Source organism: Paramormyrops kingsleyae, chromosome 9 (genome assembly GCF_048594095.1).
Source record: "Paramormyrops kingsleyae isolate MSU_618 chromosome 9, PKINGS_0.4, whole genome shotgun sequence".
NCBI classification, from domain to species: Eukaryota; Metazoa; Chordata; class Actinopteri; order Osteoglossiformes; family Mormyridae; genus Paramormyrops; species Paramormyrops kingsleyae.
The window spans coordinates 34,618,183-34,646,127 of NC_132805.1; the positions used below are offsets into that span (position 1 = coordinate 34,618,183).

Consider the following 27,945-nt stretch of genomic DNA (forward strand, 5'->3'; position numbering starts at 1 on the left):
AGTCCATCCACATCCAAGCCAGCTGTGATGAATTGGCACTACTACATCCCAGTGCCCCCCCCCCCCCAGTTTGTCGTTTGGTCAGCCCTCCGCTTACACACGGTACCTCCATCCCCACGGCCCCCCGCAGCTCTGCAGTGCGTCCTCGTGTTCCAGGATTACTGACGAGGTGTTTGCCGCTCATGGAATTTATTGCATACATTTTTACCTTGTGGGGACATTTTTCCAGTTCCTACAAGGCAAAACTCAGTTCTATAAAAATCTGTGACTGCAATCAAAAAAGCTGGAAATGCCAAAACTCTTGTATTTGGTTACTTATGGTTAAGGTTAGGGATGGGTAGGGGTTAAAGGATATGGATAACAAATGAATGCACAGTCATCGCAAAGATATGAATACATAGACTCTGTGTGTGTGTGTGTGTGTGTGTGTGTGCGTGTGTATCTGTGGAGATTCTTCCCCTTGCTGAAACCCAGTATATTCGAGACCTTTGTGTTCTGTCTGATCTGTGTCTGGGAGGCAAGTACAAGGTGGAATGACACCTGGGGATTTGGAGCTTTTCCTGCCTTTCAGGGTGGGGCTGTGCGGCCAAGACAAACTACTCCTTGTTTTCATTGGCCGCTGAACTGTCTGTCCCAGCATAATAACATGACTTGGGCATTAATTATGCTCTCTGGTTTGAATGAGGTTAAGGTAAAATATAAAGTGTTCCGAGGAGGAGATGCTTGCCGATTGTAAGTGTGGATGATGTGGCTCTTGATGTTGCCAGTCAGGCTTAAGTAGCCGCATGAAGACTGGGCAGCGACGTCAATCCCATATCAGTGTGGCTCCTGTGGGGCCATCTGGGGGGGGGGGGGGGCACCTCCCTCTCAGAGCAGCAGGGAAATCTAAAGTCAGCAGTCGCCTTAAAATAACATTTCAGCCTCTGTTATTGTACGGGAAGCTTGAGTCTCCCTTTGATGTGTAGGCCCCCCGCTTTACACTGAGGGGGGTGGCACCCCCACCGCTCCTTCATACCGCTCCAAAGATGAGCGCCCCCCCCCCCCCCCCCACCTTAGTACTCCTAGACCTGCTCTTAAGACATAATGGAGATGCAGAGCTGGCGGAATGATGGCAAGCATGGTGCATTAACCCGCGGTGGGTGTGTACATGTGACAGTGTGTAGCATGTGCATGATCATACCACTGTATTGCGTATCCAGGCATATTCTCTGTGTGTCTTGGCACACGTGTCAGCTGTGAGCATGTGTCCGCTCACACGTGTGTACCATGTCATATGTGTTTGGGTCTCTGTGCATGTTACGTGTGTGTTCTGCTCCTGTCTTACTGCATAATCCTGCTGGATGAAAAGCACATCAATATTGGGGGGGGGGGGGGGACTGTTAATAGTGGTGATTACCTTGTCAGTAAGGGTGTGAGTGGGGAGAGGAGCACACTCGGGTCAGGGGAGTAACTGCGTGGTGTCCTACACACGTACTCCTCACCCTGCTTCTGATTTTGGGGGCGAGTTAATTATCCATGTGGCTCTGCTGCTGTGTCGGAACACAGAACCTGCTTTTGTCCCATTGATTAAGCAGAGAGGAGAGGAGCACCTGTCAATCGCCCTGGAAGTGAAGTGTTTCATTAGGGACGATGGCTTTGAACTTACAGGCTGAGGGACATGCCCCAAAAACACACGTGGCTCTTCCCTCCCACACCCAGTGTGCCGTGTGCTTTCCGGAGCCTATAAACCCGTTCTTACACAGAACTGCATCTGCTTAACCCTCACCTCTTTCCCTAGAGCTGTGTCAACCTAACGGACTTACCCAGTGATGCTCAAACCCAGTGGCGCACCAGCTGTGGTGGCTCATAATGTCTGAGAGGTGCTGGATAATAAAAACTGCAAATTTACAAAACTCCAAGACATGTTCATTTGCTTGGTAGGGCCTAATTATTGGCACAGTTTGTGAGTTTTCTTAAAGACGAGGATTATCCGTGTGTACTGCAGTCAGCCACTTCAGCTGGAGATCGAGTACAGTGGTGGGGAGTGTAATTCAGAAGATGTGGTCTGGAAGATACAGTCACATTTTACAAAGCCAGGGGGTGTGGTGGGGGGGGGGGGGACACAAAGATAAGAACAAATAACAGAGCGTGTTGAGAAAAATATGAGGTTTTAGGGGCATGGGGGAAGGCGGTGAAATTAAAAAGGGGGAAACGTTACTGCTCATGATATGATCTGCAAGCATTACATGGGGAATTTATTTTTTCAGTTCCCTTCAAGCATGTGAGTAATCCTTATAATCTCATTCGCCTCGCCCCGTTGTTTCTGGAAAATAATTTGTTGGGCTTTCAGAAGATCAGAGGTGATTCAAATGAATAGTGTTTCTGATACTGGATATTATCTCGCAGTTGATAGCGTAGTAGAGGCCAAGCAAACTCTGCGGACTCTGGACGGTACCATGAGGTCCCTCTAAAGCGTCCTGCTGGAACATCCCTTTCAATGAGCACGTCTCCTTTCATCGCCCTCCCACTTGCGATCTGGCTATGTGGCTTTGATTTGTGCAGGATATAATACGTATTTGCTTAGCAGTAAGCAAATCTGTATTTATTTTTAATTTAAAATAATGACCATGTCACTGAATTGGGCATAAATTTAATATTATTTGGCTTTTTATTTTGTTAATGGAAAAGACAGGTTTGATCGGGTTTTTAGCCAAACCGCCAAGCTTACATAAAAAAAAAAACACCACCATGTATTACATCTGGAAACTTATTTTTGACATATTATAGTTGTCTATGAAATTAAGATATATTAATATCTACTACAGTATCGGATAGTGCTTCTGGAAAAAATAACAGAGTTTGTCAGACTATAAAGAGATTTGTTTGTATAAAGTTGCAGGACGGTCTGACCTTAGACTGGTATTTGAATTGAACTGGTTCCCGTTATCGGATGACGGAGTTTAGACAGACACCATGCCTATTATCAAGCACCAACGGCCTCCAGCAAATTGAGGCCCGGTCCCAACACGACTTCTGCTGTTGTACCCTTGAGTGCGATACTTAACCGTGATTCGTTTTGAAGAATATTAGCTTTGCTAATTGTACTCTATTTTTAGTATTGGACTAAAAACCTAGGTGTTCATAAACGATGATATTCGTCGCCATATATGATTCTGTTTTTTTATTCTTTAATATATACTTTCCAAATATATGTCTGCGTGTTATGTTATTTCAAGCAGCAATCCCAAAACGCCGTTTAGGAGAGAAATGATTAATTTGATATCGTTCTCCCTCTACATCGATATGAAAATATTTTGGGGGGTTTAGATTGCAACTTGAAACTCTTAAAATGTGGAATGATTTGTGCTTAAGCAGTCAGGAAGGAGCCGTCATTTCTGAGCGCGGCGGCGAATCGAGAGCAACGGGATATACATTTATTGGCAAACAGAAACGATTTAATTCAGGGAGGATGATTTTAAAGTAAATCAAACAAATGTAACGTTAAAAACGCGAAACGACCTTTATTTTTGTGAATATTAATGTCCTGCTGGTCGATTCAGTAAAACGGTCTTAAAAGGTGGATGCAGTTTCTTTTTTTATCTCCTGCTTTATAGACATACTTTAGCCTATAAGTAAATATTATTATTATTTATTGGTGTTTTGGTATTATCACTTTACTAATAAGCATTATTACTTGGTTTTTAGCGTGCAGCTTCTGAGCCACCATCGCTTATGGATTTTATATTCTCTCAGTTCATTTCAGTTCTTATGCAGATGTTACATAGTTTGATGCCATTAAAGCTTAATTGAATACGCGGCGGCTTAAGCGGAGAGACTTGCAAATGCGGCACATCTCCAGCTGTTTCCATCATACCTGTTATACGGCCTCTTCATCCTGTCATCATACGTGAGCCCGTGTATCGTTTTACATTATGTTAAATCGTGCTTTGTCAGGGTCACCCCGTCTCGTGCGTTTGCACCCCTTGACGCGCTCCGCTCCCCTGGTCTGGCGGCGGACCGACGGCGCACTTCACCGCCCAGCGTCTCAGCTTTAACCAGCACCAGTGTGTAACCATCTCCCGTCTGTAGGCAACTCACACGTTTTAGCCACAATTCAGACGCGTGATAAATAGATTAGCACTGTAATCAAGCCTGTAAACAACAAGCCCGCGTATCTAAGGGCGTCGAAAACCGCAGCTTAACGCGCGTCTGCCCCAATTAACCGCAGTCTAATTTACATCCACGGCGATCAGTCTGTTTAGTCGTCTTTTTCTTTAACTTTTCCTGTGGTTATACGTGGCGGTCAGCCTCTGGATTCCGGGACGTTTTGCTATTCCAACCAAAATCCCATAATAAGCTCTACGAAATGTGTTTACTTAATGTTGCTCCTTCTCTGCGCTTCGTTTTACATTATTGGTTTTTATTGAGGCTATAGATGAATGATAGTTTGACCAGACTCCTTTTGGCCATACAGTTTATTCCCCAAGTCTGCAAAGAGATCAGGATCAGGTGAACTTTTTATATAATTTTATTATTTTTTGAGCACTTAAGTGCCCCGTGGGCCATTGTGTAATCTCCGGAAGACCTGTTTGTGCTCTCACACCAAGGCTGATTTAAGTCAGGCACGTAATTCTAATGTGAAAACATGTTTTGTATTCACTCTTCCTGAATTTCCTAAAAGAATTTGAGAGAAGTGATTGGCGGGTTAAGGCTGAAATACCAAATACCAAATACGCGTGCTGCGTGCCGTTTGTGCGCTCTCCCTTTATTTTGTTCACCAGCGACTTGAGGCCATGGTTGTGCTTCCTCTAGCTACCTTGGGGGTGTTAAAAATGTTTTGAAATAATAAGCCATACGTAAAATATGTCACATTTTGGATTGGTGGTATGCAATATAGTGCAATCCTGTATGACCTGTGTTTTGACATGTCTCACACACATCTATGATACATTGGGGGGAGGGGGAGGGGTGTGTACTGTCTCACATCTGCGTGGAGGGCGGTAGGGGCTGTGGGGGGGGGCGATTCCTGTCAAGTCCATCCTGGCTCCAGCGGTCTGGCTCTTGCGTAAGGAGAGCACATCGCTCTGGCGAATCAATACAAAAATGTTTCTGGGATTACCGAAGACTAACGATTGGCCTCCCCAGGTCTGACATGCATGATCTTGTGGCTGTGATATGGCCTCCGGTGCTGGGGGGGGGGGTCCGGCCCCTGTTCCTGCTGCTGTAGTAGCAGGCTGTCAGCTTTGGTGAAGTGGTAGCCAGACATTGTATTTAACTTGAAACCTGCCCCCTCCCCAGCATTGATTACCTGTAATGGAGACTCACCATTACTCTGCTTTTCATGCCTTGTTATCCTCCAGTGACCTCTAACTGCCACTGTGGTGGCGCTGACTGCCACCATCCCCCTGAAATTACTGCTGCGTTGTCAGGCAGTTATGAATGTAACCTCTGCTATAGACATACAGCAACATATAACCTTTCTGCTGAAACCCAACTCTACCACAACTTTTCTGATATATGAGCAAACAAAGTTATTACAAAAAAAAATTGATAAAAAGGAGCCATTGCAGTAGAGAGAGTTTTATTCTTTGTGCGGTGCTGTATGAAAGATTACGGACTGATTCGGATATGTTTTGCAGTGTCCAGATAAAGGTCCCCGGAACTTGTCCTTTGTTACGCTGGTGAGTTTTTGAGCTAGCTGGAGTCCGTGCTCAGTCTCGCAGACGGATTGCTGAAATCACCTCCATCTCAGCCCTGTCAGAGGATCAGAAGGCCTCGCTTGAAGCTGGTGAATAATACTTCACTCCGAGCTGTTTGCAGGCCTTGGCTGTGGAGTCCACGGTCTGTAAGATATGTAGCACCAAGCTGAGCTGGTGTGATTTGTTGCTTGAGGTTATGGGAAACTCCTGTGGTTGTGATCTCTGGTGCCTTTCTGTTTATACGTGTTCATCCCTTCTCCACTGACCTCCGCAGGATTATCGGCCGTCGATCCCGACAGGCCTGTTCTGTGGTTATTCCAAGTCGGCCCCAACTGTGCGCTCTAACGTCGATTGGTGGTTTGACCCGCAGATCAAGATGAACAAAGCCGCTGTCCCTCGCATGTGCGTTGACACACCGAATGCAGTGCTGATCGCCTTCTGGCGACAGTTAAATTACAGTTGCTTTTAGTGCGTTTTAGTCATATATGAACTCCTCTGACTCACAGGTCATAAAAAAAAATTATCAAATAGCACTGGCTGGTTGCCTTCTCTTGAGGAGCATTGCTGTTGGACTGTAGAGTAAAGCGATTCATTTGAATTTCTCCATTATAAATCCTCTGCATCTTCAGGTTTCTTCCAATAGTCCAAAAATATGCAGCCTGATGAAATGGTTCGTCTACATTGCCTGCAGCGTGAGCTGGTGTGGTTGAGAGTCCCCCGAGGTCCGGTCCTGCCCTGTGCCCCTTGTGATCCTCTGTGACCCTAACCAGGGTACGCCGCTGAATGGAGGGATGGGTGGATGGTTGAGAGATTTTTTTTAAGCAATACAGCTCGTATCTGATTAAACTCGTTATTTTAAAATGAAAATAAACAGATAAATACATTTATAAGAAACTCTTTCTTCTCTTGCATTCATGGAGCTTAAATTTGTGTGTAGTTCATTGCAGAGGCGTTGCCGATGAGCATTGATAAATGGTTTGTCCTTATGAAATTCCCCATCCAAGGACCAGTATTAGTTTGTGCTTTAATTATCCGTCCTAGTAATGTTTCATATCCATAACTGTCAGGGATATGGACTTCCTGGCTGGTGGAGGTTGCGTCCTGCTTGTTATCCACAGGGGAGAGCCCAGGCCCCCTGCCTCCGTCCCCCGCATGCCTCCCGCCCCCACGCTGCACCCCCCACTCCTGAGAGGCTCCATCTTCCTTTCCGCCCGCTCGCTCCTCATTTGTGTACTGGCTGGCTCAGAGTCGCCGTGCAGGAGAGTAACTTTGCTTCGCAGTGGCGACGGGTCTGTGTGGATCATAAGTTTGTGACCTCCCCCCCATACCACTTCCATATCACTGTCCCTTCCTTCCAACCCTTTCGCAGTTGCCTGGCAACGAGACAAAAAGGTGTCATGTGCTGGTAGGAGAACATTTTCATTATGGTATTGACTGTGTAGTGGTGCTTCTGATACCTGTGTCCAGGTGGCGTGCTGCTGTTATACCGAGAGTCAGAGTACTGAAACAGTGAAGAGAGATACCGAGAGTCAGAGTACTGAAACAGGGAAGAGAGATACCGAGAGTCAGAGTACTGAAACAGGGAAGAGAGATACCGAGAGTCAGAGTACTGAAACAGTGAAGAGAGATACCGAGAGTCAGAGTACTGAAACAGTGAAGAGCGATACCGAGAGTCAGAGTACTGAAACAGTGAAGAGAGATACCGAGAGTCAGAGTACTGAAAGAGTTAAGTTAAAGAGACCACAAAAGCACGAGTCTAACATTTACATGAAATATGAAATGACTGAGATAAAAATATATATATATATATTTTTTACGTACCTCACGCATTTGTATGTATTCGTGACAGAGCTCGAAAGGCTGCATGCTGTCCAATATTGTAAGGTGGTGTTTTTTTAATAAATACAGTATGCGTGTATTTCTGTGCATTGTGTTAGATGTGGGTGCCATGCATAATTATGAACCTGCACAAAAAAAAGGCGGATAAAAGGTCACCTTCATTTGCATGGCTGGCTTCGTTAGAATATGCTAAGGACACGAGTGAGCTCTTTAAGTGCCCAGGTGATGAATGGCCAGGCCGTTATGGAGTGGGCTAGAAAGCACGCTTTCGTCAGCCTCATTTGCATGTCCGCCTCACTCCACTCTTTATTTATTTGTTCTGGGATACTTACAGATGTATATTACCTCTGCAGCCACTGGCTAACAACTTTGCAATTTAAATTGGACTCTTGAAAAAAAAAAGGGAGAGAGAGAGAGAGAGCGAGCATTAAATAGCGAAGGGGCTGGTGACTGCAGTCATGGATTTTCAAGGTTTAAAACACATATGCTAATGAGTGCCTGTTGTGATGTCACCGGTGCGGAGCTGACGCTTAGCCGCCGGGGGCGATGCCGCGACGGGCGACGCCAGCCGTGCCCCACCTGCCCGTTTGCAACATGAAAAAGCCGCTTGACCCTGAGACATCTACAGATCAGGATTGTCAGTGACCTTTAGCTAATGAGTAACCCTCCTTGGTCAGTCTTACTCCTTAAGTGTTCTGTTTATGCTCTTAGCTGTGCTTTCTGTGTATTGTAATAAAAGTCTACAGCTATACATGTGTAATAAACTTACAAGAGCGGTAACCATTATTCAGATGACACAAGCTTTTGAGAAAAAGCTGGGGGTCCGTATTCCATCTTCTGCTCCCATGTGCCACTTTATGCATGTGATAAGCATGTGGTAAGCATGTGATAAGCATGTGGTAAGCATGTAGAAGGCTATTGCAGTTCCCTGTCTGTTAAGAGACTTACTGTCTGTCAGTTGTTCACAGTGGAATTAACCGTTTCCACATTCTGTAAGGAGCTAAGTCAGTTACAAGCGCCTGACGCTGTTTGTAATGTACCAAGGTAATTATTATAATAGCATTATTGTGGTAGTGCTAATTAATGAATGTGGTAAACATCCTCTCGCATGCTCCCGTGTTTTAGACTGAGGAGGGAATCTCAGGCTAGTTTTTTTTTTTTTTTCTTTTTTCGATGAACAGCCATGAATTTGATCCGGCTGGCCGGAGCCCTCTGAGCCCAATTGCATTGTGGGAGAATACTGAAAGCGGTTATGTAGGCAGTGATGTTTTTACGCATTTAGAATTGCCAGAAGTGAGGACACTGGTGAAAGACATATCTTTATCTGGATGACTTGAGTGGTAGAGATGGGTAATATTTTTGCACAAGCCGTAAATGGCTTTGTCAGGCCATGACACCTACAGGGTAAGGGACAGTCCAGCCAACCAGGGAATGGTCATGAGGGGACACTTCCATGACTTTCACTTTACTTTTTTGCTGGTTATTATGGGGCTGTTCTGAATGAGCATTTCATAATATAATTTATGTTAGATTAACATTTCTTTCCGTACTTTTATCCATGCTGGAGGTGACTGGCTGCTGTCATTGGTGAAACATTCCCCAGGCCATTTACAAAAGCTGTGCAAAGCGCAAATAAACACATAAATACTTCAGTTTTCATTTTTATTAATGTGTGCGAGTCAGCCCCGATACTGACAAGGGAAACCAAAGGCTTCTCTAACAGTGGATAATTTCAGCGGTCGAATCCTCTAGGGCGAGTGAGAGCAAAGGCGGAGTTTCATACTTAGGGGAACATTTTTTACATTTAATTTGCTCTCCAAGGAATGGGAGAAACACTGAGCAGTAAACACACTAAATAATTAATGGTTTTCCTTTCTCCCTTTCATTCTTTAAAGTGTTATTTTAGGCACATGTAGTCATGCCTCTGAAAGTGAACTTTAATTGTGGCGCTTTCTCCTGTTTAATCGGAGATTAATCCTCCTTCTTGTCACCCGCGTGTCCTTGGGGGTCCTCGTGCCCAGACGCCTCTTGGCTAGGTGAGGCACAGCGAGGAGAGCAGGCGTGCTGTTTAACGCTGGGAGGAAGTCTGGCTGTGGTCTGGTCCTGGAGTGGCTGAAACGTACCAACTCCAGTTTGAATTCGGGAGCCCGCAAGAAGAGGGGTAGGGGTGTAAGCAGACTGCAGAAAATCAAAGCTGAGTGGCCCTCCATCCATCCATCCATCCATCCATCCATCCATCCGCCGGTATTCTCTGTTTCAAATCTGTGGATATCCTGTATCATACGTTTAGAAGGTTCCTGTGTGACACAATGTCATTGTCAAACACTGCTGGGCAGATGTGCGGCCCTTTTCCAGCAGGTAACACGCCTTTCCCCGTGTGACATGACAGGGCTCAGTGTGTCCACGTGTGTGTCCGCGTTTTCAGGCCACCGACGTTTCCTGCCATTACCATACACTTCTATACATCCCCCCCCCCCCCCGCATTAGCTAGCCGCAGCCCATTAGCACGGAGACGGCGGTGCTGCTGTTATAAATAGCGGCGTGCAGTGGGGCTCACGCCCCCAGCTCCCTTATTTAGACATTCGGCATCGCTCCTGATGTGCCTCTTAGTCTCTGTGCTTCCCCAGAAGTTTTCTTTGAGTGGGGTAACGAGAGGAGCCGCCGTCTTGGGGGGGCGGCGGGGGGGGATTTCTGTAAGGTTTTTGAAACTGTGCAGTGCTGGGGTGGGCGGGGGGGGATGTGGTGGATACATTTGCCCAGAATGCTAATGATCTTTGAATAATGGGGATTTAGGAAGCGTTTCTCTCTTGCCGTCCACGGCAAACGAGGTGCCGTGCTGTGTGAAAACTGACCTCAGATCAGTCACACTGTGTGGGTTTACATGTAGGCCTGGTCACAGGCGCTGACCACGTGTCATTTTTCCTGTTCCCAGCACACCCCCATCCCACCCAGCATGCCTATTAATAATCTGCCGCTGGTTGACACAGATCCAGATATTAAAGGCGTATGAAACCTATGCAGCATCGCACCCTTTTACATGTTTGTTTATCAGCTTTAGCTGTTCAGCTCCGATTTGCACTCTGCATTTATACAGTTGATTTTTTCCCCCCAGGTTTTTACAAGGTCTTTCTAAATGTGTCTGTTCATTAGGTGGCTTCACTTTAAATTGTTTCCCCTCTGGGGGGGGGGGTCAGCAGTAAAGGTTTTCGAAGATAAAAAATTGAGTTTAATAGAACGGTACAGGCTGTCTGTATATGAAAATTAGCACATGGCTACTTTTTTGGAGGATAGACAGTATTTTATGTGCTGGAATCTGTATTGGTATCTTACCCACTTTGTTCTACTTTCACTTCACACCAGTACATCCCCTTAATGTTCCTGCCTCCCAGTTTCTTAGCGAATGGTCCAGCGGTGCTGGGAGACTCTGTTTTAGTGGCATTTCAGGCCCTGGCTGTCCTGCTCCAAGCCTGTCAGACGTTAACTGCTCCGTGATCACATGCACACCTCTGGCAGTAGAGAATTTGTGAACTCTAACTCCATCCTACCTATTTGTGTGCGTATGTGTGTGTTTCCATGCTATAAAAAAATGCATATATGCTTTAGACGTAGTGACAGGAATGTGCCGTTTCACAAAAGCAACAAATCTGTGCCAATTTATTCTTGAACTTTGTCATCCTAAGTAAATTCCCAATCATAAGCCATTAGCTGATACTGATGTAATTATATCTCTTAGGAATGCTAACAACTGTCTTTCAGAGGTAGGTTCTTTCTCATTTAAAGGCTCGTTTAAAGTGCAAACAGCGTTTCAGCGTTTCCCAAGCCCACTGCGAGCGTAATGACCCTCTGTACGGTAAAGGTGGCGTGTTGCCGCCTCAGTGCCAACGCCCCCCAGTCCTCCATCATCCTGTCAGGCGTGCTAAGGACCCAGGAGTGATTCGCCAGCGTGCTAAAGTAAGCGAGCTCTAAGTCTAACTCCCGTTAAAAAAGAAAAAAGGAGAGATTTCACACGTAGAGAGAGGTCTGCGGAACGTCACGGCCGACCTCTGCTCTCCAAAGTGCTTGACAGTGACAGGCAAATAAACCCCCCCCCCCTTTATAAACTGTCATCTGCTCTTAGGGAGATCCAAGGGCCTGCTACAGCGAAGCCCTCTCCCCCTGCTTTTCGTTAAAGGGGCTTTCCCGTTATTCACACAGATGCCACCCCCACTCTGTCCCCCCACGTCAGTCAGATTGACTTGGTTCTCCCTGTCATCTCTGTTCAGTGACACTTCAGAGCCGGAAACAGCGAGAGGAGCTCAGCCCGTTAGCCCACATTTTGGAGAGCTTTTCACCCCACCCACCCCGTCAGATACCGTGTTGCTCAGAAAAAGGATTCAGATGTGTCAATCGCTCCCTTATGCCGTGCTCTCCGGTCTTGCTAGCGGTAAACATTTTGCCTGAGGAGTTGGTCTGCCTCTTGTCCATTCTGCTTGAGCTGCTTCTTTTTGCCATGTTGTGAGCATAGTCGGTGCCACCAGCGTGATGAACCACATCCTCCACAGCCAACGAAGGGGAACAGCAAGGAGGTTGGGGTTCCCTGCCGGCCAATCAGCGGCCTGGTTCACCGGCCAACAAATGGCTTGTCCTTTTGGCCTGGCCCACCAGCTAATCTGATTCACCCAGAAAAAGTCTGGGGTTTCCCCATATTAGCCGGGTGCTTTTGGTGAGGTTATCAGGCCTGGGTTATTGCCTGTGGTACCTGCAGCACAGAGCCCTATAGAACCTAAACGTACCGAGTGAGAAGTCAGCACCAGTGCTGTCAGCGTGTCAGGCTGTTTCTCGCTCAGGGTATTTGTGTTGTAAGTGTGTGACAGCAGTCGGCGGGTGAAGCGTGAGAGTGACGCCTCACTTAGGGTGCCGCGGGCTGAGGCGGCCCGGGAGCCGAGCTCTGGCGCCGAGTCGGGCCGCTTCTCCCGGAAGCGCGTGTCATTGGTGAGAGCCTCACGCTGGGCCGATGGGCCGCCCGCGTTCAGCCGGGGAGCGAGAGGAGAGCACCCGTCAGCGTGCCGGTCCGTCCGTCAGCCCGACGGCGAGTCCGTCAGCGGCCGCGTCCGGCTCCCGGGGTGCAGGTGTAACCACGGCGACGGGGTGCCAGGTGTCAAACATTGTAAACGCGCGGCATGAGCCGCTGTCCCGGCACAGCAGGACCTGTCACGCCGGCGTCCCGCGGGGCCTGGCTGTGCGTGTACCCCCTGATCGGGCTTTGGTCCCGCTCTCCAGGTCACGCCTTTCAGCTACTGTCTTTCAGTGAGATTCGGCTGCGTGCGCACCCACCCCCCCCACCCCCCCCACGCCACACACACACACACACACACATACACATTTGTGTCTGCCCTCTCCCTCCACTTAACACCAGGCTCTATCCGTTACCTTGAGTTCCTCAAAATGTGAGTTGGCTCAATCACTCTGGGGGGTGGGTGGGTGGGGGGGGACCATTCTTTTTATCGATAACAGTATTATGAGGGCCCCCCTGAGCCCAGAAACACTTATTAGTGAAATATATGTGGAGGCTGATAGGGTGAATGCACTGTATAATATCTTTTCATAATAATATTCAAGGCTGCCGTCATTAGGAACAAGAAGGTCGAATTATGACATTGCCCCCTCCCACGTCACACCCCCTAACCCCCTAACCCCTTCGCTGGAGTAGCAGGGAGGTTTGCCGGCAATGTCCCTCCCCAGTAACTTGAGATATGAGGCAAGGAAGATGATGAGGTCCAGTCAGCTACATGCTTTGGCAGATGGATTCGTCTGGCAGATACCCCCCTTCTTGTTTAGTGTGTGCTGGGGGGGGGGCGGCGGGGGGGCTTACTTGGCAGTTCCCCATATCAAAGACTGCTAATCAAAAAATTGTATTATTTTTTTTGCATTGCATGTCTTTCATGTGCATATGCAAATAGGGCCGGTCGCCTTTCAGTGCTTAGTAATTATCTTTATGAAGGACAGCTGTAATGCATAATTAACAGGAGGCTTTACAGACTCCTCACGCTGAAATTTAAACAAAGGACACTTGTGTGTTTACAGAAGCTCCAGCACAGTTTACATTTCAATATTTCTTACTGTTGTTTCAGCATCGTCATCCCCTGTCTGTCTTTAATTCCTTATTATTTATTTATTTCGAATCCAGTCACGAGTGCTTCCAGTGTCCTTAAATACCCAGAATGCCTCAGCGTTTGATCGCACTGCCCCCCTTCTAGAGCTGAAGGGTGAATGAGTTCCTCTTTACTTCTAGGAAACTTCCTTGGGTGGTACTTGGGGGTGTGTGTGTGTGCGGGCAGGTGTTTCAATCTGGAATATTTCTAAGGCCGTAACACAGCGTTAGGGCACAGGAGTGGCTGATGGTCGCTCTCTTTGGGGCGTGTTACCCTCGCTTCAGTTGGTACATGCAGCTTCATGTTACACCTCCTTCATGTCCTGTCTGAGCTGAAACACCGGCCCCGAGCTTTGAGCGTTCAGACTGCCCCCCCCTCCCCGTCCCCCACCTGCCCCGTGTCTGACCTCCACCACTCACCGGCCTTTAACGGGGGAAATTGACCATGTGCACCCTGGACATAGTCTACTCTTGCATGTGCCATTTAATTAACCTGGAGAGGTTTCCTTAGGGGAACACAGACTTTAGGCATGATTATCGGATTATAATGCCTGTGCAGAGACATTCCATCCATCCATCCATCCATGCATACATACATACATACATACTTCTTCAAATTTCACACACACAGAGGGGGCAGAGTTTGCACCCCCATCCCTTGAGGTGTGAGGTTTTATTGGCCCTGGGCTCTTTGCATTGGGACTCTCCTTCTCTTCTTCTTGGTCGGGGTCTGATGTCTCTCTCGCTCTCCATCTCCCCCCACAGGTGGGCTTTCGTGATGAAGAAACACCTAAGCACTCACCTCCTGGGCAAGCACGGCGTGGGGCGACCCAAAGAAAGGTGAGCACTTCTGTGGGGGGGGGGCATCGCCCGTGCCGAGAGCGGCCCCCCACCAGTACAGCCAGCCGACATGCAGAATGAGTTCATCGCCCTTCCCTCATCGGAAGGTTTCTCTCTATGCTGTTGTATTCAGGGCAAACTTGATAAGTTACCTTGGAAATACACGTAGGGTGTCTTTTGGGAAATGGGTTTTTTTTTGTCTAAGGATTGCATTCCATTTAGATTTTAATTAAATTCTTAAGTGAACAAATTCAAATGGGAAAAACACGATAGAGGACAAGGCTGATGGGTTTCCGTCAATAGTGAAAATCACTGACAGATCTAAACGGGACGAGAGATTTCAATACCAAGGTCAGTGGCTCAGAATGGAGAAGATTCTTCTGGTGCTGCCCTGTAATGGAGCTGGACGGAGGTGTGTTCTGTGTCTAATGTGTGTCTGAGTTTCTATATATAAATAAAAGTATATAAAGTTCAGAAAAATTGGAATTCAGAGCTTACTGTGCTCTGTATTAAGAAACTGGCAAAGCCCTTCATTGTTGTTCAGTTTTCACAGGTGGAACAGTTAAGTAGATGTATTTAATTTAACCAGAAGACAGAAGTGTGGCTGTGTGTGTGTGTACGCATGCGTGTATGTCTGCATGTGTGTGTGTCTGCACTCCACGGTGTGAATAATTTATTGCTGTCAAAATTGGATGTGAAGGCCTGTAAATGTGAAATGTTTTTATTCAAATTAGCCGGCATCCTATGTTTTTATGATGAAAAGTGTTCCTCAGATAAGCTTGTGGTAATGATACAGCACTTCCTAGTGTTAGGACTGCCGCGATTGCGGCGCCTCGTTTGAGACTGTCACCTTCCTGTGATTAGAGCGACGCGTGTGAAAGTGGTGTTTTATTAATAATGGATTCGTATAGCTGTGCTTATGAATTCAATGAAGCGAACGATGGGGTCCTCATGGATTCTTCTACGCTTCTCAATGAGGACACGGTAAAACGAAAATGCCAAAGAGGGCGTACTTTTGCTGCCCGTCGCCGTTAATCTGCTCTGGAAAATGGGGGTGTGCGTTCCGCGAGGTCCCAGATTAGCGGGTGAGCTGACAGGCAGACGGCCCAGTTGTCTGAGGTCTGATCCGCGCCAGCCGAGCGTTCAGGCTGAGTCAGCTCACGTTTGGTGTGGATGCTGAGTTTACGGAAAAACTGTGGTGCCGGGGGCGTCTGTCTGTGGGATCAACGGACCGAGAGCCTTATATGGCCCTCTCACTGTCCCCCCCCCGCTATGAGCGGGGCATCGAGGCAGTGCTCAGAGGACGGCGCAAAGCTGCCAGCGTGCTGCAGCCCATTTTATTTTTAAGCCGAGGGGTTCAGAATACCAGTCAGACTCTTTACATGTTTTTGACATATGTCTCTTCAAAACGGAGAGAGCCAAAAAAAGTTGCTTATCCTGTTATAAAAGGACGTTAGGGTGGTCATTCAAAACAGGGGCCCCATCTGGTATCCTGAAGGGGGCATTGTGGTTATGAAATGTGACCGAGAGCATGATGCTGGTCCGATAATCCCAGTAACAGACCCTCAGAGAGCAGCTCTGTGATTCGGAATAAATCAGTGGGTTTAAATCGGTGGCAATGTGCATTTCAGTGTTTTCAGAAGTAGAAGAGGAAAAAACTCGTTTTTCTCTCCGAAATGTCAACCAGGCCTCCTGTAGTTATATTCAGTTTGTTCATTAGCAGCTGTGGATGATGACTTGTGTTGATTCATTTGTAATCTTGTAACTTCACTCTTCACAACCATCTATGGATGTAGTTAACCAGTTAGCTCCTAGAAGTACATTAAGTCAACCAATAAGCACCTAATAACCGATGCCATTAACCAATGAGCACCCAGCAGTGGAAACTCTTAACCAATGAGCAGGACTGCCCGCGCCCACTTGGGGTTAGGCGTATCCTTGCAACCCTAGTTGGTCGCCATAGAGATCAACACACCACGCGTCCTGCACTCCCCGCAGCCACAGTCAAGCTCGGTTCATATTGACTTGATTTGTCGTCTGGGTTTGGGACAGTGGAGAAGCCTTCCGTGCTGAATCGTACTGGAGATGCAGACCAAGGCTTTAACCCAATCCAGGTCATGAAATTCGGTCCACGTTCATGTCGAATTCAGTCAGCACAGATAGTGCCTTTTTCACACAAGCTCTCATTTCTAAAAGGTGTGATGCGGGGGACGAGAGGGTAGGAGGTTCCCCCCCTACCCCTGCATGGGTCCCGGTTTTGTCATAAGTCCCTCCCCCTTGGAGACAGATTTCCGAGATTCACAGCATCCATGAAAAGATATTTCAGGAATTCCAACTGCTTCTCATTTTTCTTAACTTGGCAAAAATTGATGCTCTGAAAATATGCCTTAATTAATATGACGGGAGCCCGTAGATTATTAATAACGAGATTCTGCCATATGTTCACTGTGAAGCTACATGTATTATTAAGCAAATTCCTCTGTAAACTGTTAATTAATACTTGTTTGAATCAAAAATAAAGATTAGTTCTGGGATGTGATTAAACCTTTTTAAGGAACAATTAACATTCAGTTTAAGCAATTAGCTGCCTCTCAAATTTGAAACTGTCTCATTATGTGCTAAAGTACACAGTGAAGGCCTTTGGCCAGTGCGGGCCGTGCTCACGTTGCCACGGAGACCCGCGCAGTGACCACCCAGGCGCAGTGGATCTCAGCCTCCCCCCGGGGTGGAGTCCCTGCGTTTCCTTTTCTGGACAGTCAGGGTTCAGTGCTCAGAGAAGGACGTCCATCCCCACCTGACCGCAAACACTGGAAAACCAGATGTCCTCCTTTTTTCTGCTTAATAGGAAGAACAAAAAGCCAAGGATGACTTTGAGTCTCTTTGTTTGCATTTGTTTTTGAATTTTGGAGGTTTCAGATCATTAAGCAGATTAAATATAGGGAGCAGGAATTAAAAGGCAGTTCACACTTATGTGAGTAGGTGGGAGTACAGATGTACAAGGTCTGTGGATAGAAAGAGAAGATGTTTGTCTTTTGATAGACACCCCATGTGTGTTTGTGTGTCCCACAGCAGGCTGGGATGGTGTCTCCCGCAGGGCGTCGGTACAGCCCCAGTAATATGCTGATGGGCTGGGGCGTGGCTGGACCGCATCCATTACCACGGCGACGCAGCCTGAAGCTCAGGATCGTGGTGGGAGGTCGCGGATAGGGAGCCGCAGCTGCCCAGTGCTCGGCGGGGGGGCTCATTTTCTGCGAGGCCCCCCATGTTTCGCTGGACCGGACGGACTGAACCGCAGAAGAGCCTTGTGGGAAACTGTGAACTGTGTGTGAAAATAAAAGCGGTTTATATAGTTCGGGTTGAGTTGATGCTCTTGTCGAAACAGCTTCTGTTTTATTTATTTCTTTTTCGTGCAGTGAGGTGTTTGTTTTGGGGCCGTCGCAGTTACGGCTTCCCGCATGACTCTCGTTCACCGACACCTTGCACCCTGCTTCTCTGGGGGAGAGCTGTGGGTCGATCGTGTAACCCTAGAGCGCCAAAGCTCACGGCGGCGAGGTGGGTGAGCGCCCGCGGGGGCATTAAGGCTGCGAGCGTGCGGTGCAGTTCACCATGCTCTGTCAACGGGAGTGTGTGCTTGTGTGAGAGAGAGAGAGAGAGATTGCATGGATGAGGTCGTGCATCAGATAGATTTGTGGGGATTTTTCCATCTTAATGTAATTTCCAATCCCTCAAAAGTCAGAAACCTTCAAATTAAAAGTGCACAGAAAGTTTAGTCACTCTTCAGTGTTTTTTTTTTAGATATTTGTCTTGCAGGGTCATCTCTGCCAGATCTGTTTTTGCATTTCGCTGCGTTCAGCTAAACACAAACACACCCACCGTCCTCCCACACCGTGCACACCCCCGCGCTATAGCAGGGGGGCACGCGCCTTTCCTGACCAGCGGCCGGGTCACACTAGCTAGTGCTCACGCAGCGTCCCGGTCCTCGCTGGGCGTCCGGAGGGGGGCCGTCTGCACCACAGCACTGCTTAAATAGGCAAAAAACACCGTGTCATCACATTCCAGCAGCCCCCCGGACACGGAATTCATCTTATCATTAATTAACCATCATATCTGCAGCACAGCGCTGGTTAATTAGCGGAAGGTCGTCCGGGAGGGATTATTAGGTGGAACAAATCCGGGGAATGTTGGAGAAAGCGTGCAGGCTGATAGGAAGCCCCCCCCCCTACCTGAGAAGGGCCGTTTGTTGATTGATGACTGTATCCGTTTGAAAGCTGGACCCAGAGGACCAGAGCAGGCGACTGGGGGGGAGTTGGGGGGGGGTGTTTATTGCAAACATATGCTGGGTGGTCAGTGAGGGGGGAGAAAGATGGCAGGACGGCCTCATCATGAGCACCACCTCCCTCATCCAGCCAGAACATCAAAGATCTGTAAAAAAAAACACGAGAAAAAGCAAAGCAGTGGTTCCCTTGGACTTGGGCGGGGCGGGGGCCCGGGGCGGGGGCCCGGGGCGGGGGCCGCTTGGCCTTCTGAATGTCGCTCCCTTCTTCTACAGGCAACTCTGCCTTGTGTTACTCTAACTGGACGCGACAGCACCAGTTTGCTCCCTCGATAGCATAGCAGCTGTTTCATTCTACGTCTTGACAGTTGTGGCCTCCAGAGAAACCCTGTCACGTGACAATCGCCAGCCAATGATGGGCTGCCGGGCGCAGACCCCCACCCCCGCACCCGACATGACCCATCTGGCTCACTATTGCATTATGGGAACAGGGGGTTGTGGAACGCACATAAGCTAACATTTTAACTGTTTGCCTTCCCAACTGACAGCCTTGACCTTGTTCTAATAGAATATAATTTAAAGCAATTTGGAAGAAGCTGACAGAATGAATTATTAGAAACCGGAGTCTTTCATGTCTTGTGTTCTTAAATAATTGTGAAAATACCTGCCATTAGATCCATTTTCACGCTGTGGTAATAAATGGTTTGAACAAACAGCCCCCTCTGCCTGCAACGGGCAGGGTAGTGAAGGTGAGTGGTGACTGTCAGAGCTCCTGTGATGCTGAGGGGCTGGACGTCAGGACCGTCGGAGGTGTGAGGGGCAGGGGGGCTGGACGTCAGGACTGTCGGAGGTGTGAGGGGCAGGGGGGCCTTGAGCTGCCCGGTGTCCCGCTTGTCTCGGTGAAGGCAGTGCCCTCAAGAGCCAAGGCCCCTCCCAGTGGACAGAGAGCCACCTAAAGCCAGTGATTTTAGAATAGCAGCTGTGGAGCTTAATTTGCCAGTAGCCAGTGTGGGTAAGATTTGGCTCCTTTGGCTGCTAGTTAGTTAATTGATTTTGTTCTTTGGACATGTTGCCTGTTTTGACTGCTTTTGTGCTGAATCATTATTGCTGGTTTAATAGACTGACGGGGGCGAGCGAGGGTTTGAATCCTCATAAGCTCACAAAGGAACCCGCAAGTTCCCAGCAGAAAACAAGCTTTTCGTTGTTGCCACTTGCTGAGCGTAATTATTTGCATCGGTTTCCTTTAATATTTCATTTTAGACGAGTGCGGGGAATGAGGGATTGCGTTAATATCGCAGCTCTAATTAAACGATAATTAAAATTTGTTAGTTTAAAAGCATTTGCAGACCATAAAAGTTTGATTAGTGGAAAATTACCCACATTAAGTTTTTATAGGGAGCTCCGTCGTGGTCCCTCAAAGAGGCTCTGCGGGGATGGGGGGGGCCAGGGGTACGAAGGAACATGGCTGAGGGTGCAGGGATTTGGGGTAGGTGGCCGAGACTGGAAAGAGGGCGGAGTCGGGGCGGGACGTGGGATATGGTCCAGACCGGAAAGAGGGCGGAGTCGGGGCGGGACGGGGGATATGGTCCAGACCGGAAAGAGGGCGGAGTCGGGGCGGGACGGGGGATATGGTCCAGACCGGAAAGAGGGCGGAGTCGGGGCGGGACGGGGGATATGGTCCAGACCGGAAAGAGGGCGGAGTTGGGGCGGGACGGGGGATATGGTCCAGACCGGAAAGAGGGCGGAGTCGGGGCGGGACGGGGGATATGGTCCAGACCGGAAAGAGGGCGGAGTCGGGGCGGGACGGGGGATATGGTCCAGACCGGAAAGAGGGCGGAGTCGGGGCGGGACGGGGGATATGGTCCAGACCGGAAAGAGGGCGGAGTCGGGGCGGGACGGGGGATATGGTCCAGACCAGAAAGAGGGCGGAGTCGGGGCGGGACAGTGGATATGGGCCAGACCGGGAATAGGGCGGAGTCGGAGCGGGTGAGGTGGCCCAGATTAAAGAGATGGAGGTGGAACCAGTGCAGAACACGTGAGATGATCTGGATCAGAAAGAAGGCAGAACCGGGACGGGGAGGGTGAGCTGGGCTGTATCAGAGAGTGTGCGGAGTCGGAATGAGATGGGCAAGAGGGGCTGGATCAGATAGAGGGCAGAGTCAGGAAGGGGCGGGTGTGACAGGAGCCGGATCAGACTAAGGGTGCAGTCGGGACCGGGTGGGTGACAGGAGCCGGATCAGACTAAGGGTGCAGTCGGGACCGGGTGGGTGACAGGAGCCGGATCAGACTAAGGGTGCAGTCGGGACCGGGTGGGTGACAGGAGCCGGATCAGAGAGAGAGTGGAGCTGCTATCTGGGGACTCTGCCTCTGTTCCCTGTCGTCACCCCAAGCCCCTTCACGTCTTTCTCCTTCACGCCCCTCGTGTATTTTGCTCCCTCACTGGCCCGGTCTCACCCCTTGTTGCTCGATTATAATTTACAATAAACATTAAACAACAGCAGTAATACAGATAAAGATGAAGTAACTCGCAATAACCTCAGGATGATCCATTTTGGGGCTGAGGAGGGAAGAAAAAGAGTAATTACCCTCGACGCACATAGAGCTGGGATAATGACAATTACTGAAGCACGGGCTGACGGTGCTGATCCCTCTCTCTGACAGCAGGGCGGCGTATTCACCAAGCAGCCCTGAGTCATGCTGTTTTTATGCAAATACTACAGAATTATATGCAAAAATATTGTTGATATGCAAATTGAACACGGCTAATGCCCTAATGGGGCTTATTGGTTCTCTTCAGCAGATGCCCCCCCCCACTAATATATCACCCCCTTTGTTTACACAATGTGAATTCCGTCTGCCTGCGAGCCGTGTTTGTTGTTGGGCCGTAATGTTGCATATCGGGGGGGGGGGGGGGTGGACCTGCTATTCTTTCAAAGTCATTCATGTTTGCAGCGCCTGTTCTGGTTCTGTGACCTGCGTCTGCGCAGGTTTTTTGCGAATCGCAGTTCCGTGACTGTGTTTGGACTTGCCATGGTAACGGCAAAGGCGATCCGTCAGCACGGGCTCGGTCCCGTACATCACTGCGTGACGGAGGTAACCATGCCGATGGGCCTTTACTCCGCGATGAATAATGAATCAGAGCGGCGTTCGGTCAGGTGACTGAGAATGTGCGTGTTGGTTGGTCCAGCCCGCCGCAGGCTCCTGCCATGTCTGTATACATTGGCAGGTTCTGGACCTGGAGCTCCTTGTAGGTCAGATGTGTTTGATCGCTCATGTCCCCCCCCCCCCCCCAAAGAACCCTTCTAATGTTTGTTTGACCCGTTTTTTTTTTGTACTGTCTCATTCCACCCATACACTGAAATCTGAGCCTCCCCGCTGCCTTTTAACATTCCCGGATCACGCGGCTCTGTTAGCCGCACTGCTGTGAAAGCGGCGCTTTGTGCCAGTACACTGGACTCTGCTGCATGTCGCTGTGTGCGCTGTCTGTCCCATGCTGGACAGGGGCGTGCTGCTGCCCACAGCTGTGGGGAGTCTGGCAGGGTCCCGCTGCCCCATCGCGCCTCACAGAGGACGTCCCCCCCCCCAGGCCAAAGCAGCATGTCCTGATGTGTCCCCCTGCTGTCTGCTGTGATACTTCCCCCATCACCCCCCTCCCCCCCTCGCACCCGGGGCTGTTTCTCCACAGCCCCCGAAATCCCCACCGCTGCCCTTCTGCGCCCCCGCCGGACCAGGTGCCGGCGCCGTGACACACTGTTCCTCTGCATCTTTCGGGGGACAATTTATTTAAAAGCTGTTGTTTCATTATGGAAAATGAGCAAACAGTCCTTCTGGCTTTTTCATCATGCCTGTTTCTGATATTGTAGCTGTAGTCTTACATATGTTTAGGTACTTTAGTTTAGTTTGCCTCTCCCAGGCCTGAAAAAGAACCTGAACAGGAAAATGCACCAAAACATTAAAGAACGGAAAGAAGCCAAAACAGCACCACCCGCCCCCCCCCCCCACCGAATCACGCATGGAGACCCCTGAGGCTAGAGGGGGTCCTGGGGACGGGGCGTGTCCCCGCGCCGGAGAGGCAGTCACGCCGCGTGACCAAGATTAATGGAAAGCTGCCGCTTTTTAATTAGCGCAGCTGCAGTGATCAATTACAGCCCTACCTTCCAATACAAATATTGTTATATTTGGGAAATTCGTGATTTATATTATTCTGCTGGCCCCCCCGATGTAGATGAATGAGCTCTCAAAGCAAACGGATGTGGGTGGGTGGGGGGGGGGAGGGAAGAAGGCGTGGCCCCACGGCGAGAGCCTCCATACGCGGCTTTGAGAGAGTGGGTTGGATACACAGACAAAGAGGAGCGCTTCTGGCCTCCGGGCAGAACCGTGAGGGGGGGGGGGGGGGGGCCTTCAGAGGTGCTGTTTGGGGAAATCAGGTCAAACTCGCGTCATTGACACTTTTACACTGAAGTACAAATATTGCAAGTTGGCTAAAAACTTTGCTTTCGCTCCCAAAGTAACTTACTGAGTTTGAAAGATCGGCTGTTCATATTGCGGGTTTCTTTGTGCCTGTGATCAGAAGGTTGCCAGTTTGAATCCCAAAATGTGCCGTAGTAGCGCCGGATAAATGGTTCTGAGCCCAAGCTTCGCTTCCTGCAGTATCTGTATGTGCGTGTGTCTCAGAGCAGGATGGGATGTGCGATAAGGCGCAGTCCAGTCTACCAGTACTTGTGCAAAAGGCATATAAAGCATCATCTCTTCAGTTTTCATTTCTGGGAAGCAGTTCTGCCCAGGCGGGTCACTTGTGTGTATGTTTTCAGGGGGATCTCCTCATGGGATCTCGCAGACCTTTAATCAGGATGTCAGCTAAAATGCTGCAGAGATCAGACGCAGAGGGAGCTGGGCCTGCTGAGGGGATCCGGTCACTGGAGGGACGTGGACTCCAGTATGACCGTTCGGGGGGGAGGGGGGGGGCACTGGGGTGACAGGTCAGATGGAACGCTGTTCCCTGTACGTGTTCCTGTAGCTGGAGAGTAATGATGTGGATGAGAGGGAAGGTGAGTCAGTGTCATAGAGGCGGGCTGGTGCGGCAGGAGCAACCCCAACCTAGAGACCTGGGAAGATGATCTGTAGTCCTGTCACTGCTGTTAGTGCCACAAGCAGTGCACCTGGGCCATGATGGAGGACATGTAAGCTGTGTGTGTGTGTGTGTGTGTGTGTGTGTGTGTGTGTGTGTTTATACCAGTGTCATTAGTGTGTGTGTGTGTGTGTGTATACCAGTGTCATTAGTGTGCTCGTGTGCTTTCTGTGTGTGTGTGTGTTTGTGTATGTGTATACCAGTGTCATTAGTGTGCTCGTGTGCTTTCTGTGTGTGTGTGTGTTTGTGTGTGTGTATACCAGTGTCATTAGTGTGCTCGTGTGCTTTCTGTGTGTGTGTGTGTTTGTGTGTGTGTATACCAGTGTCATTAGTGTGCTCGTGTGCTTTCTGTGTGTGTGTGTGTGTGTGTGTGTGTGTGTGTGTATACCAGTGTCATTAGTGTGCTCGTGTGCTTTCTGTGTGTGTGTGTGTGTGTGTGTGTGTGTGTGTGTATACCAGTGTAATTAGTGTGCTCGTGTGCTTTCTGTGTGTGCCCACATGCATGCTTCTTCTTTGCATTCACACTTCACACTTCTTCTTTGCATTTTAAGGCATAGTATTTGTGCGTGTTCTCTGTGTGTGCGGCTAGCGGGCGGGGGGTGGGGGGGGAGTGAGCAGGTTTAGACATTGGCTGGGGTGTTTTTCATGAATGCCTCTCCAGCCTCAGTGAGGTCTGCACTTTTTTTTTCTGGAAATAGTCAGATGTCAGATGTGGGTGAATTGTGGATTGAAAGAGGCATTTAGGAAGTGGTGACCGTATTTACTATGATGTCTGATGTTTATTCATGCTGCATGACCTCATCGTTGGCCCCTGTTCTGACATCACGGCACAGGGCACTTCTCGCTCCCACCTGGGTCAACTCCAAAGCCAAGACCTGAGAGCCCGTCACACTCGAAGATCTTGCTGTTCAGCCCGCTGGCTCCCCAACTTGACCTTTGACCCTTCCTGAACTCCAGTGCTTTCTCTGGAGGCAGATTCTTGAAATTTCCCTCCCCATCCTGCCCCTATTCATGCCACCCCGTCCTTGTCCTGCCCCTTGCTTGTCTGGCCCCCCACCCCGTCCTTGTCCTGCCCCTTGCTTGTCTGGCCCCCCACCCCGTCCTTGTCCTGTCCCTCTGTCCTCGACCCCCCTCCTGCCCCCTTTCTCATCACGTCTTTTTTTTTTTATAAACCTATTTGTTTAACACGGACAGATCAGCCGCCACTGTATTACTCACCAGGCTGCTGTTTTATGATTTTTTAATGAGAAAAGTCATGATAATTATTATTAAGAAGCCACCCCCCCCTGTAGGGTTTCCAGGGTGGGGTGTAAGAGCAGCTTATACTGTGCCTATGATGGGCTGTGGGGATTTGGCTGCATGGGACCCATGTTTCCCCTGCTAGTGTCCTCACACAGGCTATTGGTACAGTATGTGCCGCATCCCACAATGCACTGCTCTGAACGTTCACCCAGCTCTGTCACCACTGTAGAGCGGCCCACAGTTAGGCCTGCTAACATCTAGGACTCTGAGCTACATGGGTGGTCGTTACTGCTTTCCTGATGTTCCTGTTTACTCATTTTCAGCCAGAACCTATGTAGGACCAGTGAACAGGAAGGCTGTGAAGGACACAGGCTTGTATTCATACCTCTGAGCAAGGTACTTCCCAGTGAAGTATCCCGCTGTGCACAAGGTTAAAACTGCAAGTTGGGTAAACATAAAGTACTAAACGATAATTAATTACGACTAAATTAGTCACCCATAGTCTCTCTGCTGTCCCCAAGTCTCTCTGTCCTTTTGCCCTCGCGGTGTACAGTGTGGCATACTCTCTGTACATTCCCTCCCTTTTAATCACCCGCCCCTTTAACAGCCTTTTTAATCTTGTACGTCGTTTGTTTCTGGTTCAATTTCGTACATTTCAGCAAAGGTGAATTTTACTGGAGTTGCCCAAGTTAAGTGCATATTCCAGGGGTGTAAAGAGCGGAGCGCTGCCTGCCTCGCGGCGACCGCTTCCAGGTCGTAGGTCGGCGTGTTTTATCAGCAGACTGCATGGGGCCCACAGCCTGTCGCCGCCGCCGCTGCCGCTTTACCGCGGTAAACTCCTCCCCGGGAGTTCAGCGCGCGGCAAACAGAAATAATGTTTTAAACGCAATCATTGTCAAGCCTGAACAATGTCATTTATCAAAGGCGCTTTTTGGACTGTGTAATAGGTTCCATATTATTAATACAATTTTTCATCTTGTGTCAGGGCCCTGATTTATGGCCCTGGTGCGATCTGAGGTGATCATTGAATTATAATTCAAGTAATGAGCAAACCCCCATCCCTGGAATCTCCCCCTCCCCCCCCCCCGCACTTTCCTCAACAACCCCCCCAGCCCTCCTTCAGACCCGCTATTGTGCCACCAAGCCAATTTACTAAACAACCGTGGGCTAAATGATGAAGGCTCCTAATTCTAAGCGAGGCCCCAGTTAATTAGATAACGGATAAAACTCATTATTTTAAAATGATGCAGAGCAGAGTAAATATGCGAGCTCTCGTCCGCATGTGGCCCCGAACACGCCCTTTTTACGGCCCAGCGATTCCGAGCGCTCTGCACACTGACGTACACACTTTACCTTTTATTAAATGTACAGCGCGTGATTCCTGCTCGGTATTTAATCAGAATCTGCAGCGGATGGCTCTCCGGTTCCTTTCGCGGTGGGCGCCTTCCGCATTTCGCGATCGGCATCCGGGACTTCCGCTCGTTTGTCATCCGCCGTGCGCGCGGGCTCTCAAGAAACCCAGAATCGCAGGTTTTGTCGCGTGTTAAAATGAGCCGGGTCGTGAAAAGTTGCCATTTTGTGATGCGCTGCAGGTGGAGATTTAAGACAAAACAGGCCAGAGTCATTTCCCGTTTGGGGTTGCCTGCCTTTTACCATCAATCACTCTGTTTTTAACTGGGTAAAGGGAACTTGCGGCAATGGGCCATTGTGGTTAAACTGGTGAACCCCCCCTGTCCCATTAGCGTCTCTGAGTTTACGCAGCAGAGCATGTTTACCCTTCTGGGTGCATGGAGTGGGGGCCCGCTGATCGCTGGCAGGGGGGCACTACAGAACGGCTGGGGATTGAGCTCATTTATGACCCCCAGATGTGGGTGCCTCACGGTGTACCTGCCACTCTCAGGTCACGACGTCATCATTCAGGATGGGATGGTTCTCCCTGGGCCTCCGGCAGCGACTGCGTCCTCCTCAGCCCGCACACACATTCTGAGCTCCAACTAACCTGGTGTGGCAGGTGTCCGCTTGAAGGTAGCTTAACCCCTCCTCTGCTGTGCTGTTTACCTCGTAGGCCTTTATACGAATCCACCTCCTCCACAGTGAAGCTGCTTCTGCAGTGGTCTTATATGAGCAGCAGGTGGCGTCGCGCTTAATGTGAATCATCATCATAATAACTGTATTAATAAGGTAGCACGTGAATTATAAAAATGCGAAAACTTTCTGAGGCAATGCACAAAGTGATGATCTCCTGTGGTCTAATGTTTTATTTTATTATTAATATATATATTTTTTTTTTACCCACTTGCAAGATGCTGACTTGGTAGCTGCATTGAGGTTTAGGGTGTAATATCATACAGGCAATAACCGGCCACCTCATGGGGATGCCCACCAAACCGCATTCCTCTATTTAACCAGCCCCCTCCCCGGCCAACTCCCCCCTTAAGTTATTGCCAAAATAAGAGGGAAACAATATTGAGATAAGAGTTCCTGATTGTTCATCAGGCTTAAGGGGGTTACACGTATGGCTCCCTTTTATCAAGTCCCCCACGTTCATTAAATTGACTGTGTGTGTATTTGCCCTGCAGCAGGATAAATAGGATTTAAGCCGCTGCGTCTGCCTGGCTTCCCTCTCCGTCTCGCAGGGTTCAGGGTAAATATCATTGTTAAGCCTCTTTGTTTTGCATCCTGATTTATAGAGCCGTGCCCCCAGCCCCCGCTCTCGATGTGGGGAGTTCCCGGCCTTGTGGGGGGACCCGGCTTTCCAGGCCTGCCCTCAGTGGGTGTCACCAGTCGTTCACGGTTTTCTTACCGGACAGTTATC

At 49.2% G+C, this 27,945-nt stretch overlaps 1 protein-coding gene across 2 annotated transcripts in view; it reads left to right on the top strand.

Annotated features, from left to right (window-relative positions):
• Positions 1-27,945, top strand: part of znf407 (zinc finger protein 407) — a 104,239-nt gene that overhangs the window by 34,442 nt on the left and 41,852 nt on the right. For both annotated transcript variants that reach the window (XM_023812614.2, XM_023812623.2), the window contains exon 4: positions 14,413-14,487. In XM_023812614.2, the coding sequence (XP_023668382.2) occupies positions 14,413-14,487 (75 nt within the window). The remainder of the gene's footprint in view (positions 1-14,412; positions 14,488-27,945) is intronic.